Here is a 15,886-nt window from a genome sequence, read left to right on the forward strand (position 1 = left end):
TACTCTGTACAACTGCCTGCCCCGGAACAAGCAGAATTGTAGCTGTCAAAAATACACTTTGCTTATCCTTGGTGGGGTAAACATATAAACAATTGGTAGTCTAATGATGTGAAATGCAGGCTTTTCTTAAAAGGACATTTTTCTATATGATGCAGTGCCTACAATGGAAAAGTGTATCTTATATATCATTTCCTTTTTTGTCTTTGGTTTTTAGGCCTTGAATCAACACGTCCAAACTTAATCCTGGGATTGGTTATTTGTCAGAGAAACAAGCGTCCAGCTCCAAGTGAACCAGATAAAGTGGATGAAAAGCGAAGTAAAGCTCCAAACCAGGAAGAGATAGATATTTTGAATTTTGCAAAAACACCTGTTCCATCCCAAGCAGAAAAGAAGCCCCAGAAATACCAGCCGTATTCAACTGATGTCATTCAAAGCACCACACCACCAGGATCTCCTCCTCCGCTTGCAGAATCTGTAGCAAAGGTGGCTCCTCCTGCTCTTACTTTGCCAGTTTCTAAAGCTGATACCATGTCTACAGCCAACACTGCCTGTAACTCTCCACCACCAGCAGCTGAACAATCTGCGTCAACATCAAAGACTTCTACTCCACTGGAGCACATTTTGAAGACACTTTTTGGAAAAGCATCTGATAAAAAAGCTGAAAACTCAACCCCTCCTGCTGTAACTGCAGTCACAACTGCCAGCACTGCTGTACAGCCTGTTGTTGAGAGAGGTTTTCTGGATCCAATTGTGCAGCAGTTTGGTCAGTTGACAAAAGAAAAAGCTTTAGAAGAGGAAGATGATAGGCCCTATGATCCAGAAGAAGAGTATGATCCAGAAAAGGCCTTTGCTACTACAGTAATTAATGACAATAATGAAATGCCCTATGAACCAGAACAACCGTGTGAAAATTTGTATGATGATGAGGCCTACGATCCAGAGGATGAAACGATCTTGGAAGAAGCTAAAGTTCCAGTCGAAGATTTGCCCAATAAGATTGCTACAAGTAAGATCAAGCCAGGGGAAGTAGGTTCAGAGTTCTTGAGCAATGCTCCTGATTCTTCCACCCTCATGGAACAACAAAAAATGTTAGATGAACTGAACAAGCAGATAGAGGAGCAAAAAAGACAACTAGAGGAACAGGAAGAAGCTCTACGACAACAAAGAGCAGCTGTAGGTGTGTCTATGGCTCATTTCTCAGTCTCTGATGCATTAATGTCACCTCCCCCAAAATCTTCTATAACAAAGAATGAATTCTTCCAGCGAGAGTTGAGTACAATGAAGACTACTATGAGTACAACTTCTGATCAGCTTATCACTACTAGCCGAGACCCTAGACAAGCCAGGGATCCTCGACAAGCATTAACAAAAAGAATGCAGTCAGAGCCTGGAGATGTCAACAGCAAACAGTTGCCAAGTGAGAAAGAACTTGAAAGATTTTCACCTGAACTTATCCCTGTGCTAAAGCCATTTTCCAACATGGAGGTAGAGGCCAAGCCTCTACTTAGCTTGGACATCGCTAAGCAGTCTTGTGAAATCATCCAAGATATAGCTGAGAAAGACCTTAAGCAAGAGAATGCACCTTGGAATAATGTACAAGATGCAGCTACATCTCAAAGTTCAAAAGGTATAAATAAACCCCCACGCAAAGTTCTTTTACCAACACCTGAAGGCGTTCCACCACTAATTCAGACCACTTCATTTAGTGGTAATAATGCATTGAGTTTTTCAGCACAGGAGCCACCCTGGGTCATGGAATCCCAGAATTTTGACAGCCATTTTCCCCCTCAAGGAAATCGTGCTGATCATTTTGAGCCTCCAAGAGAGATGTTTCCACAGAACAAGAGCCTAGCAACCTCTTTTCGAAATGAGGAGGATGAAAGACATGTACTTCTTGCTAATAATTCATTATTGGGGCCCCCACAGCATGACATTCCACCACTGTTTGGTGAACAAAGACCACCAACTATACCTACTGCAGGTTTAAGACCATCCCCCATGTTTTCTGAAGACAACTTTTCAGTCAATTTAGAAGGATATGGTGGCCTTCAGTGTGAACAAAATCTTGATCAGAAAGGACTTGGGTCTGTTATGCCCGAACACTTTGGTCATCAGCCTCCTCATCTCTTCAGGGACAGAATACCTCTTGGTACTTTTCCCACTCAACAGGGACATTCACCTCCTAGATTTGACAGACCTAACAGTCCACATATAGAATTAAAAGATTCTAGATTTGGTGGAGCAAGTGATTTACCTTCAAGGTTTGATGGAACACCTAGATATGATGAGCCTCCAAGATTTGATGGTTCTAGGGGACCCATACCAGCTCCATTTTTGGGGGGACAAGCACAGCCATTCAATTTTGATGGTCCACTTAGAACTTCTAGAGATGCACAGATTCAGTCATCCTTCAGAGGTCCTGCACCCTCGCATTTCCCTCCACGAGGACAATTTGCAAATGAATTTGAAGACTTGCGCGGCTCAGGTAGCTATCCTGGACCTGCAGGAGCTTCACCTCATCTGTTGGATGATCCCAAAAACAACTCTCCACCCTTATTTCCCAATCAGCGAGTTCCTGTGTCATATAGTGGTCAGCGGGGTCCAGCACCTTCTAGATTTCCTGAGCAATCTCAGCAAATGAGACCTCGCCCCCTGCTTGAGATTCCTACTATTATGCCCTCACACAGAAATGAAAACTGGGATAAATCTGTCCCAGATCCTCATCAGGATTTTACAGAACATAGGCAAGATTCAGATCACTGGGCATCTAACAGCTTCAGACAGAATAAAGACCATCGCAGTCAAGGTTTTGAGGAAAGACCTCGAAACTTTGAGAGGCCTAATGAACCAGAAGCGTCTCAACATGCATCAAATCAAAGTTTTGATGAAAGACGAAGAGAAAGAGAAAATGATGCACAATGGGACAGAGACCGTGGTAGAAACTGGAACAGAGAGAGAAATTATGAAAGAAACAGAGATATTGATAGAACACGAACAAGAGAATCAAATAGAGACTGGGAGAAAAACAGAGATGGAGACAAAGACTTGGAAAAAAGGGAATGGGATAGAAACAGGGATAGAGACCGAAACCGAGATCGGGACAGAGGAAGAGACCGAGATCGAGACAGAGAGAGTGACAGAGATAAAGAAAGAGAGAGGGATAGGGATCGTGATAGAGACAGGGACAGGTATAGAGACCGTGACAGAGACTCTTACAGACGTAGAGATCGATCAAGAAGTAGGGACAGGGACAGATCTCGAAGTAGGGATCGTGATAGAGATAGGGACAGAGATCGTGAACGAGAAAGAGACCGGGACAGAACAAGAGAGCGGGAAAGAGGACGAGATCGCACAATCCGCAGCAAAAGTAATGAGAACAAAGACTCTAAATCTGACCGGTCTAAAGACTCTTCTAAGAGCACGACACATGAGCCCATGTCTTCAAGTCACACATGATGAACTTTTTAAAGGGCAATAAATGGGACTGTTATAATGTATACATGTATATACATAATGGAGTTTTATATATATAGATATCTATATATGGCTCCCAGTTAAGAGAAGGCTAGCTATTTTTGTCTTACACACTGGGTTACTGAAAAAAAAAAAACAACGCATATCCACTGTCTTATTGCTCCCCCTTTTTTATGTCTTCTTCTACCCCTAGGCAGTTAAGGTGGGAATTATATAAAAGTAGAGTTTATACACCTATTCCTCTGAAGTTTGGTAATGTCATTTTTTTAAAAAAAACAAACATTTTTTTGGCTCAAAAGAATGGAGCTCTGCATTGAGCATATGTGTGTGTGTGTCTACTTGTAGATAACTGTACATACTTCAAAAGAGGTTTATAATATCAGGAGGGTTCTCACAATAGAAATTATTTGTTAAAAAAAAAAAACCTAAAAAACCACACACAAAATATATATATATGTATGTATGTAATGTTTAATTAGATGTTCAGTTTGGAGATGTGGGCTATAAAATGCTTGACTGCCTAAACCCTTTGCTGCTATTCAAGAGAGAGTTTGGCTGAAGGATAAAAATTAATTTTGCCCCAGAGGGTAGACAATACCCCAACTTATTAGAATGTCATATGTAAATATTTATTGGGTACTCCATATGCTGTGAGCTCTATTACCATTACTAATCTCAACCTATCCCTGGTAAGGTGATTTGCCAACATTTTTGAAAAAAATCCCATTGGCCTATTGCATAGAAATGTCTAGGTTCATGATTTCCATTTGGGAATTGGGGGAAAATATTGAGCATTTCATGTAAATTAGCATTTTTATATGGCAGAGTATCACTGTACATTACATGTGTAAATGTTAATTTTGTAAGTAGAATAAATATCTACTATGGTTACTTTTCACTTTGCATTCATTTTCTGATTTTGTATATTTAGATTGGGGATAAAACTTTAACCTGTTACGTGTTCGTTCATTCATATGTGAAGTTTAGTCACATCGTGAACTGCTGAGGAGCGTTACTCAGGCTAAGGCCCCATGTTGCGATACACTGCAAAAAAAAAAAAAACCACAGCGGAAACGCATCGTTTTTCTCTGCAATCTTTCTGTCTTTATTATATCTATAGGGAAAACACCAGAATTTCTGCAAATATAATTGACATGCTGCAATTTTCAAAAACGTGGGGTGCTGCAGATTTTTTTTTTCTGCAATGAGTGGATGGGAGTAACTATAATCTCATTACCTGCAAAGTGAATGTAAAATGCAGAGGTGTGTTTGTTTTGTTTTTTTGTTTTTTTGCCACAGCTGTGTTTTTGCAACATGGGGCATTAGCCTTAAAAGCGAAGTCAAGTTCAAAATATTTTACCGAAGTCTGGGAGTGCCTTTGAGCAGTGATCTCCACCAATGTCTGGATTACGAGGAGAGTGTTTATGACTTGCACTCAGTCCACAGCTCACTATATACATGTACTGTGAGACTGGGAACTGTACATACTGAGACCTCCACAACAAAATAGGATCACGGTTTTAGTTAACAAGATAGCAGGTTCCCCACCAGGGGCTACACTCTATTACTTGTATATACTCTATGAAAAGGATGGTCCAAAGAGGGGAGAACATCTCTAGATCTTTTAATGACATATATACAGAAGTCCAAATTTGTACGGCAGTGTTTCCCAGCCCCAGGCTGTTAGGGAATGGTGGGAGAGTCACAGGATGTTGATAGATGCCTTAGGCTAGGTTTACATCCGTGTTGGACTCCTCAACAGATTCTGTTTAAAGTCGGTGGAGAGAAAAGTCCTGCATGGAGGACTTAGCAGACATCATTTAGTCTATGAGGTCCTCGGGTAACTGCTTTTTTTTTTTTTTTTTTTTTTTTTTAGCAGATAGGCTTTCCACTCTACGGTCTGAATGGGGGCCAGAACAGAATGACAGAGAGACCAACACTAGTGTAACTTTGTAAATTTCCGGTCGGGGGGTCTTCCTCTTGCATATCTGGTACCAAAGGACTCTGAGACGACTTCCTTCAACATGGAAGGAAGTATATACACTGCTAGGCATTCCTTCAGGCAGTCTACACTTAAAGGAAAACCCTCCCAATAACTGTATTTCATACAAAAGTACTATGCAAGATAGTATGTCTGTTATTAGAAAAAGTCTGATGAACTCCACCTTTCCCTACCACTTGGAGCATTGTTGTTACTGGACACATCCTGTAATCCATCTTCAGCCAGGACAAGCAGCCTCAGTCGTCGTCGCCCCCCCCCCCCCCCCCCCATGATTGTTTATTAAATAAATGCCATGTAACAATGCCTATGTAATGCTTTTTTTTTTTTTTTTTTTGGCAGTGGAGCTGCATGAAGAGCTGCATGCAGTTTTTTTTTTTTTTTTTTCTTAAACGTAGATTGTGAGCCCCACATAGAGCTCACAATGTACTTTTTTTTTTTTTGTTCCCGATCAGTATGTCTTTGGAATATGGGATGGAAATCCATGCAAACACAGGGAGAACATACAAAATCCTTGCAGATGGGTTTTTTTTTTTTTAGCCCTTGGCAGGATTTGAACACCAGGACTCCAGCGCTGCAGTGCTAACCACTGAGCCACCGTGTGGCCCCCTGCATGCAGATTTTAACCCTTCCTGTCGCAACAAAATCCCCCCCCCTTCCAAAAGCCATACTTTATTTTTTCCATCCATAGAGCCGGCTCCCTCCAGCAGCATGGCGGCACCTGCCCGGACCCCTCGTACCAGGACATCGAAGAGCATCTCTGCTGTAACACAGCGGAGATGTCCTAGCTCCCCATGTCTGCAATCTCTGATTGCAGGCATGATTGAAGGGAGCTCCGACATTACCGCTGTAAAAGTTACAGCGGAGGTGCCGGTTGGTATGGTGACCACTCTGAAGCAGAGCGGCGCCATTATAGTTACAGACCTGGCATACAGACACCGGGGCGAGTGCCGGGCCACAGCATCGCCACGCTTATAGCAGGAGCATAGCGATGCTGTTAATGTCAAACTGCAGAAGTACTTCCGGTACTTCTGCTTGCAGGGCCGGAATACAGATACACGCCAGGTGCGGGCCTGAGCTTACATGGCCACGTCACCGGGGGGGGGGGCCTGCTAGCAGAAGTACCGTAAGTACTTCTGCAGTTTGAAATGAGCAGCATTGCTACACTCTGCTATGAGCATGGCGATGCTGCGGCATGGCACCCATCTCGGTGTCTGTATGCCAGGTCCGGATGACGGGTCTGTAATTATATTGCTGAATTACTGTAATGACCTGAGTATAAGCCAAGGCGGACTTTTTCAGCAAAAAAACTGTGCTGAAAAACTCTGCTTATACTTGAGTATATACGGTGTGTGTATATATATATATATATATATATATATATATATAATATTAGTGTGTGTGCCAGAATTGCCGTGTTATTAGAAAATTGACCTAAAGGTGTTATGTTACCCAAAACAACATACGGTAGATAAAAATGTCAGGTTTTCCTGCAAAAATAATTCCACGATTCTGTTAATAAATTAAAAAAAAAAAAAAAAACACATTAAGTCATGGGCCTTGAAAAGTGGTGATTGGAAAAATGAAATAAAACCTACAAAAAGGGTTTTTTACTTTGCAATAGTATTAAAACTATTTGAAAAAAATTGACTTCACTCTAAACGGGTTGCCTCAGTGAATAAGTTTATTGGGTTAGTTACACGGCATGGTGAATGATGGGAAATGGATCACGTATAATGGTGAAATTGCGGTTTAACCCTTTGTAAAAGCCCAATTCCCCCAATAGGCCCCCTCCTGTGCAGACATGTCATTTTTACTGATCAGTGACCCCCCTACAATTTGTCCCACAAAAAAGGCCTCTCTGAATTGAAAAATGTAAGGTGTATGGGAAGTGCAGAGTAAAAAAGAAAAATGGCTGCAGTGAAGGGGTTAAATGTTAGCCCCATGGCACTGAATGTTCCTGTCCCTATCTGCTGGCAGAGACATTGGGCACAGAGCAGGGCATGGGTACAATGTTACATCACTGAGCACCGAGCTGATACCAGAGAACAGCGGGGGGCAATGGACGTCTGATAACCGCAGAATGGAAAGCTCTGGCTTTGCTCGGTACCTACAGGCCTCAGTACTGTCACTGGTTCTGCAGGCGCGGCCTGGTCATAAACGAGGCCCAAACAACCCTGACAAACCGCCAGCAAGATGGCGCCGCACGTGGAGGAGTCACGTGGGGAGACGTCAAGCACGTCAGGTAAGTGTCGGCAGGAGTTGGCTCTCCGTGTGGTTGCTCCTCCATGTCTATGTATGTAGTATATAAGGAGCCACGAAGTGACGAGACCCCGGCATCATCTAGCCCTACACCGATCGCTATAGTGTTAGAGACCGGAGGCCAGGGAGTTAATTGCGGGCGGGTTTTGTGCTCGGTTACCGCTAATCCAGACGTGACGTTATAGGGGAGCCGGTTGAGGACGGTTTAGTAGCTGCTGTTGCTATCTGTTGCTGGCCTGCGGGGGGCGTTGCACTTCTTGCCCTGGCAGAATAGTCGCCATCCGTGTCCTGTAATAGCCACCTCCCTGGCGTTCATCTACGTGTCAGAGTAGAGTGCTGCACCTTGAGGCTCTCCTGCCTGCCCTTGGCTAGAGTTTGTGAGCTCTGCTTTGGTTGCCCTTTGTGTAGTTTCCCAGATGTTATTGGCCCCGGCTCTCTCCTACTTCCCCCCCTGTTTGTAGACAAGTCATTGATCGATCATTGGCTTTGGGATTGTTCCTCAGTAACCTCCAGAGATTATTTTTTGCTGTTTTCTGACCTGTTCAGTCTGATGTGATTATGTTTGAGCCAACCCAAGCTTGTCCTCCGACCACTGGATCTTCAGACTCTTCCACCTGCAGTGGGGATGCCGTGGTGAATGAACAGGCCATAGTTCAGTTGACCGAAATCGAATACACCAACCTGCAGCAGCTAATCTATTCACACATGGCTCCCCATAAACATGAGGGGGATGTGAAGACAAACCTGGGCACTGCTTTCTATCCATCTAGTGCTTTATGTAGTGCTCCGTCTACTAGTCTGGCAACTAGCGGCTCTCAGGGACAGAATGAGTGCCCAGTGGTATGCCAGCCAGCAGCGCCCACTGATAATGGCCAAACTGTAGGGCATGGTGACTTTCAGGAGCTGAGGATGGTGGTACTTGGTGACTGCAGCTTACCCCCCTCTAGTGCTGATGGACACCCCGGTAACACTACTGGGGACTTCTCAAGGTCTGCTTCAGTATGGGTGAGAGCAGCAAGTGATGGAATTGGGCTTAATAAAGAAAATGAGAATTTATGTGACATATCCGAAGCCAGGACAAAGTCTAAAGTTCGTGTTCGTTTAGAGGACAGATTTAACAGTGTACAGACAGATGTACCCAGGTGTACAGAGATGGCGGAGGCTGCTGTAAGAGCTAACAAGTGTGTATTTTATTATTTATTTTTTTTAATTTTTTGTGGTTGATGGTAATTTCTAAGTTTATTTGTGATTATTGTTCAGTTTCAATCTAATTTGGTTTCTAAGATAAGGGATCCTGATTGGTAGAGAGAGAGTCAGCGACTAAAATGCATATATTACATGTAGAAAGCCTAGGTCCCGAGTGATCTTATTTACCTCAAGGAGCTGCTTTTTTTTTCCCCCTATCAGTATGTCTTTGTAGAATGGGAGAAAATCCACACAAACACAGGGAGAACATACAAACTCATTGCAGATATTGTTCCTGGCAGGATTCAAACCCAGGACTCCAGTGCTGCAAGGCTGCGGTGCTAACCACTGAGCCACCGTGTTGCCCCAGGAACTGCTTTTTCAACACCACTCCTTAGAGGAGAGAAAACTATTATTTTAAACCACTATTCTGTGGCAGATCAACCTTCATCCTCAGCAATGTCCTCCTTATATAATAAAATTTCTTTAAAGGGTTTTTGAGGAGGAAAAATTTTCTGAAAAAAATCGAAAACCCTGGTACAATAAAATAAGTGGTGCTCTCACTGATCTGTCACTTGTCTAATTCAGACGCTGCCCGAGTCCCCACTGCTCCCTTCCTCCTGGTCCTTCTTGGCACCCAGTGTTTTGGTGAGCGGCCATTTCTATGCAATTACTGCGTTAGTTGAGATACCACAAAGCAATGGACAGTGTTGACTTGGGTATTGTGCCAGACTATTTCTAAGGAAACCCCCTTTAAAAATTTCATGATGAGTTGTTTTGGGCCTTCAAGATCAAAACAGAATTATTCAATTGGCAATGCGGTACATCGGTCTTTTCTCCCTGCCAGTTTTGGTATAAAAACGGCAGATGCGAATATAGTCTAGTACGAGGTAACCACTTCTTTAGGGCTCCGGCTCTTCCTCATTGGTGTCCTCTGGCAGACCCCAGCGACAGAGAGACAGGTGCAGATGTGAACCTAGCCTAATTCCATCATGTGTAGCAATGTTGAAGAGTTGTGTAATATATCATGTGTCTTTGCCACTGAAAAAACAAGAATTCAGTGCGCTATTGGCTTTCCCAGAATGTCCCCTGGGGCTGAAGATATTGGTGCTGTTAGTTTCGGCACCAACAGCTCCCCACTGTCAGAAGGGCATTCCTTGTAGCTCAACGTGATCACTGGGTGGTAAGGAACACCCCCTCTGACCGTAGAAGGCTATGATAGTGTGTGTTACATCAGATAGAGGCCTGAACAGGACGCAACAATCTGGTGAGGAAATGGCCGTATACCTCCTGTATCTACATCAGCATCCTAAGCTGATGCAGTTAACTAAAACAATGCAGCCAGACTTTAGCTTCCTGCTCTATTACTCAGGCATCAGCTAGTGATGCCTGATGCATTGATCTGCAGAGGAGGATCACAGAGCTCTGGGGACCAAGGATGGATTTGTGGTGTGTGTTTTTGGGCGTTTTTTTAATTTATTTATACAGCATTACTACAATGTGGGGACACTGCACAACATTATTACTTGTCAGGGGGACACTGGGGGCATTATTGGTTGTCAGGGGGTCATTTTTGGTTGTGGGGGGCTTTATTGGTTGTCTGAGGGCCATTACTATTTGTCAGGGGGCCACTAGGGGGTCATTATTGGTTATAAGGGGCAAATTATTACTTGCTTGGTGGCCACTGGGAAGCATTATTATGTGTCTGAGGGCCACTAGGCAGCATGATAGTATGTGGGACCACTAAGGGAGCTTAGTGATAGTAAAATGTGAATTTTGATTCACGTGTACGATTGATGTGTAAGTGTGACAATCCTATCCAGTTGATAGACATCTTTCCTGATGTGTGGCATGTACTAGGACAGGGGTCAGCAACCTTCGGCAATCCAGCTTCTTTGAAACTACAACTCCCAACATGCCCCATTCACTTTCATAGGAGTTCCAAGAACAGCAGAACAAGTATGCATGCTGGGAGTTGTAGTTTTACAACAGCTGGAGTGTAAAGGTTGCTGACCTCTGTTCTAGGAATTGGCAGAGCAGATTTTATCTGGCTGAGCTAGCATTCCAGATCAGTGGTGGAGGCTCCAGGGGCAGGACATATGCCTTAGCTGCTTATCCCTTAATCTGGTCACATAAGATTACCTTCCTCCAATGAAGCTGGTAAAGAGAAAACCAAAAATACTGGCACAGGTGGAAACTGTAGATACAGTGAAGAATAGCCCTTAGTTGTGGTAATGTGAGTAGCTAAAGAGACCGACAACCAAGGATGTGCTTCTTATCTTGGCTATCGCTTGTTCTAGTTTTATGGTACAAGTGGTAGTATATGTGGTGGATGGATGTGTGCTGTTACCAAAGAGAACTGTGCACAAAACATGATATTCCTCTTCAACTGTCCACACGTTATACTAGTTATAGGGCTTTTCCGTAGTCCCTTTAATGGTATTCTCTAATGGGCATTTGAGGTAGACCACAATCCCCTACTGTTTCATAACAGGCTGCTACTTTTCCTTGATTTATACTGCAGCTCTGCTTCCTGAAATGTACTCTTATTTATAAGCTCATTAGTGCATGGAAACCTTTTTTACTTTGGAGTTCTCCTTGTGTAGGTGCCTAGACGACTTAGAAGTAAATTCTGTATGTTTCTTTTATGACAAATGAATTAAACTGTTCTTCTCTGTCTTTACATTGCAGTTTGATGACCGCCATTCACCACCCTCAGCTCAAAGGAAGCCAGCAGTCTGACAATTGTTCTCCGTTAGCAAAAAAGAAAGCTGCCCCATATTCACTTCAGTTGGCACGTTCTGGCACCAACCTGCAGAGTACAACTCCTACTGGAAACGCTGATCCTTCCTTTGCACAGGTGATCCCCAGTCCCTGGCAGTAAGTTGTGGTGTGAAGCGTAAGACTCTGAGCTGCAGATTTACTTTGTGTTCATGTTATTTTCTAGACCACTTCCTCCCTAAACTGTGGAGCATCTTGCCCCCTGCTGGAGGCAGCAAAGAACCAGGAGATCTCTTTATCCCAAGGCTTTTCCTTCTGCTATCAGCAGGACATTAAATCAGCAAAGCAAAACCTGGTACCCCGAAGAAAATCATTGTCTGAGGAGGTCTTGGATAAAGTGGAAGGTGAGATTTCTGAGCATTCGTTCAATATGACTGATAGTTTGTACAACTGTGGAGACCTGTGGATCATCTCGCATCAGTCAGTCATTGTTTCCTAAGGCTAATTCAAGCAACAACTGCAAATGCCGCTGTCGGACAGAGCTCTGGAGTTATTTGTCTCTCATTATCATTTTGGAGCTCCCTCCGTTTTTCAGCTTGTAGACCACTGATACTTATGCTGGTCATGTATACTGAACACCTCTATCAAGAGCCAATGAATGTATTTCAACTCCACTGCAGTATTTCCTATACGTATGACAGCAGTGTTTGGTTGCCAAGGCCAGCACAGGTGTCCGGTATGATCTAGACCAGGGGTAGGGAACCTTTGGCTCTCCAGCTGCTGTGAAACTACAACTCCCAACAAGCTCCATTCACTTCCATGGGAGTTCCCAGAACAGCAGAGCCAGTATGCATGCTGGGAGTTGTAGTTTTGCAACAGCTGGAGAGCCGTACGTTCCCTACCCCTGATCTAGACCCTACACTAATGGATTTTGGGGCAGTGGTATACATGGAAGAAATGGGGCTTACAAATATCAGAATGGACCTTTACTACAGTGCCTGGTTTTTTTTTACCTTTCCACCCTGGGTAGTAGAGCTAGTTGTTTGTTGTCTACATAACATTTTTAATAACATTTGGGACAATTCCTCACCTCCTTGCTACATGTAATATATATATATATATATATTCCCTTTAAGCCCAGATTTTCCTAATGTCATAATTTTGCAATGACTTACACTTTTATGTCTCTCCATGTCCCTAACAGATACATTGTCTAAGCCGTTAATAAAGAAGAGAAGCCGCAGTCATACACAGTCTTACATTGACATGGAGGGAAGAGTTCTAAGTGACATTAAAAATACTTGCCAGGGGGCACCAAGGGCACCTTCATCAGACCCTACACACGATATCAAGCAAACTGGCTTGTCCCAGAGAAGAGAGAGACACAATCGTATGGAGAGAGACCGCAGGTGAGACTGTCAGATATGTTGTAATAATATGTCAGAGTTCCCTTTTACTACCCATGTGCAGTTACTTAGCCAGTCACTTTAGGAGTGTGGAATATGATGGCCTATAAAATAAAAAAAAAAAAACCTTATATTGTCTATCCTATTGTTCTCCTTTAACAGGCACAGAATAAGAGTTTGCTGCGACGAGTTAAACGGTTTAGTTCCATTTTGCACAATGGAGACAGATAAAGCAACCACGTTGCAATGGACCACAGCCTTCCTAAAATACATCCAAGAAAGACAGGGGGACACTCTGAAAAAGGTCAGACATCACTTTTTTTGGTTGATGATGGCTCCAGTAGATACCATGAAGGGGAAGCTGACATGAATGTCTGACATAAAAATGTCAGAAAGCCAACAGGATTGACTTAGGATATTTGTTATTCTGGGGAATAAGTTGTTCTTTGGTTGTAATATTCGTGCAATTTAAAGGGAGAGCAGAACCGAGCCTGTCAACCTCGACCACAGATGTATGGGTTACCTGAATCAAACAGTGTTTTCCCCTTGTATCGCTGTTTTTGTCAATTTGCAATTGAGCCCTTTGGATCAATGAGGCCTTGCAGTTGCTTCAAATGTCTCATTGACAAAAAGGCAATATCTCTACAATAGAAGCAGCGATTCACAAGGGGAGCACACTGTTCGGTTAGGGTGAGCTGAATCCATGTATCTGCGCAGCTGGGTTTATATTCTGTTTTCTGGTGACAAACTCCTTTTAGCTGCAGGAGATACTTCTGTATAGGAGAATAGCAGTCATGCACTAGTCATACAGCGTTCCGTTATGTATGTATTATGGCATGATTGCATCTTCAATATTTCAACAGTTTGTGGGAGAAAAGTAGTAGGGAAAGTTTTGTAGAAGGTCTTGCTACATGGAGTCGTTTTATTATAGCGTTATCTGTAGGTTACTATTACACTTTATTCTGTGTTGCAGGAATTTGAAACCGTTTTCTGCAGGAGCGCAGGAAGGAGATTAAGAATTGCCAAATCAGAAGGTCCAAAAACTGATCTGGAGGAGGCAGCAGGGAGCAGCTCACACCAGAATGTCAAGTAACAGGATACAGGGTGTCTGACAACAGTGAGGATTCCAGTACCATCCACCTTGTCAGACAGTTCTTTGGATTACTCTGGAGAACCGTGGACCTTATAACAAAAACAAATGTAAATTAGTTTGTAATCTGTTACACATATTATAGATTTTCTCCAAAATCTATATTTACAAAAAAAAAAATAACCTGGAATTATCAGCCCTGGAGTCAAACTATTTTATTTCTCTCTTCACCTTTTTGGGGTTATTTTATACAATAGAAAAATTTATCAAAAGCATTTATTCTCAAAATATAGTAAACCTGACCCAGGCCTCTTTTCGGGGTTATTCTGTTCTCTATCTGGGTCCCCAAATCGGAGCAGTTGTGGTGCCCATAGAGGTTGTCGATTTATTTTTTGTTTGTTTGTTTGTTCCCATGCACTGAGAGGTATTTGTAAATATATCAGTATGTTATTTACTGCCAGATAATATAGATTTATGTGCTATTTCGGCTGTATAAAAAAACTGGATGACAACCTCTCCATTACACTTGCACTTCATTTGCATATTTGCTATGAATTTCCTGGTGGCAGACTCTCTAGTGTCTTTGTAGGAGACCAAGATAATTAAGTATTGCCATATTATAGTTTTACTCAAGGTCTGACATCTCCAGGTTATTAATTTTTATTTGTTTTATTTATGTTTTACATTTTGGTAAGAAATGTAGTTCTAGTATAAATTTCTAGAAGCAGGTTTTGCTTTAACTGTATAATTATTTAATATAGTAACTCCAGTGTGTTGTGTAGAGGACAGATCTCTTACACCGTGTGCTAATAATCACTATAGTAGTTTTACCATCTTTGTATACAGGGGTGTCCCACATGGCCCCAAAGAGTATGAGCCAATGCATAGGCTCAGTTGTACTGTATATTAGGGCAGTAGTTTGCAGACAAAGGGCTTATAGACTTTGACACTGACAACCACATGTTTGCTGGGAGTTGTAGTATAAATAGAAGCACTTGTTGCAGACCACTACATTGCAGCTTGAAGCTGAGGCCTATAGGAATGTTATTAGCCTAGGCCTAGGCTTTGATTTGCAGGTCTAATGGAGTGGTACGCTGTGAAGAGAAGTGGCTGCTGCAGATGGCAGTGTCGCAGAGTTGCTTATTTATCTGTCTGCTGACTTCCTATTTATCCTATTCCTGTGCAGGTTGTCCAGGACCTGAAGATTATTTATACTGATGACTTCTCCATAGGATAGTATCAGTATCAGATCAGTTGTGGTCTGACACTGGATCCCTTGTCAATCGGCTGTTTCAGGTGCTGGAAGCTGTACAGTAGGTATACAGCCAGAAGCAGCTTTGCTCCTATTCAAGTGAAAGGGAGTGCAGTTCCAGGCTCCAGCGCTACAGGGTAACAGCAGCCCTGCTCTCATTCACTTGACTAAGAGAAGGCCAGCCTCCAGCCGTACATCTGATATACTGTTCCTGGGGACCGTATCAGCGGATTATTGTGGGGTCTGGGTGTCAGACTCTGACCGATCTGATACAGATGACCTATCCTGGGGATAGGTCATCAATTCTTCAGGTCCTGAGCTACCTCTTTAAAGGAAAATATACAGATATTGTTATTTCATGACAAGAGTCAGTCACTTTTAGCTCAAATCTCCAAATTCAACAATATTTTTGTGGCTCCCAAACTCAAAGTGGGGCACAGTTTTCCATTCCTGTATGTGGTTGTACATTTGTTCTTGTTGAGCTGGGCTCAATAGAC

General features: G+C 42.9%; 2 protein-coding genes across 5 annotated transcripts in view; both read left to right on the forward strand.

Moving 5' to 3' along the window:
- The window catches only part of DIDO1 (death inducer-obliterator 1), a 48,992-nt gene extending 44,685 nt beyond the window's left edge, over positions 1–4,307 (forward strand). For all 4 annotated transcript variants that reach the window (XM_075276993.1, XM_075276995.1, XM_075276991.1 and 1 more), the window contains one exon: positions 215–4,307. In XM_075276993.1, coding sequence (XP_075133094.1) covers positions 215–3,456 — 3,242 coding nt within the window. In that variant the 3' untranslated portion in view covers positions 3,457–4,307. The remainder of the gene's footprint in view (positions 1–214) is intronic.
- A 3,249-nt stretch (positions 4,308–7,556) lies between these two features.
- Positions 7,557–14,140, forward strand: TCFL5 (transcription factor like 5). The gene is made up of 7 exons (XM_075279059.1): positions 7,557–7,718; positions 8,282–8,916; positions 11,612–11,780; positions 11,868–12,045; positions 12,846–13,050; positions 13,210–13,351; positions 14,021–14,140. The coding sequence occupies exons 1-7, from the start codon at positions 7,557–7,559 to the stop codon at positions 14,138–14,140; spliced, it is 1,611 nt and encodes a 536-aa protein (XP_075135160.1).
- The last annotated feature ends 1,746 nt before the right edge of the window (positions 14,141–15,886 follow it).

This window comes from Leptodactylus fuscus, chromosome 6 (assembly GCF_031893055.1).
Source record: "Leptodactylus fuscus isolate aLepFus1 chromosome 6, aLepFus1.hap2, whole genome shotgun sequence".
Lineage (NCBI taxonomy): Eukaryota > Metazoa > Chordata > Amphibia > Anura > Leptodactylidae > Leptodactylus > Leptodactylus fuscus.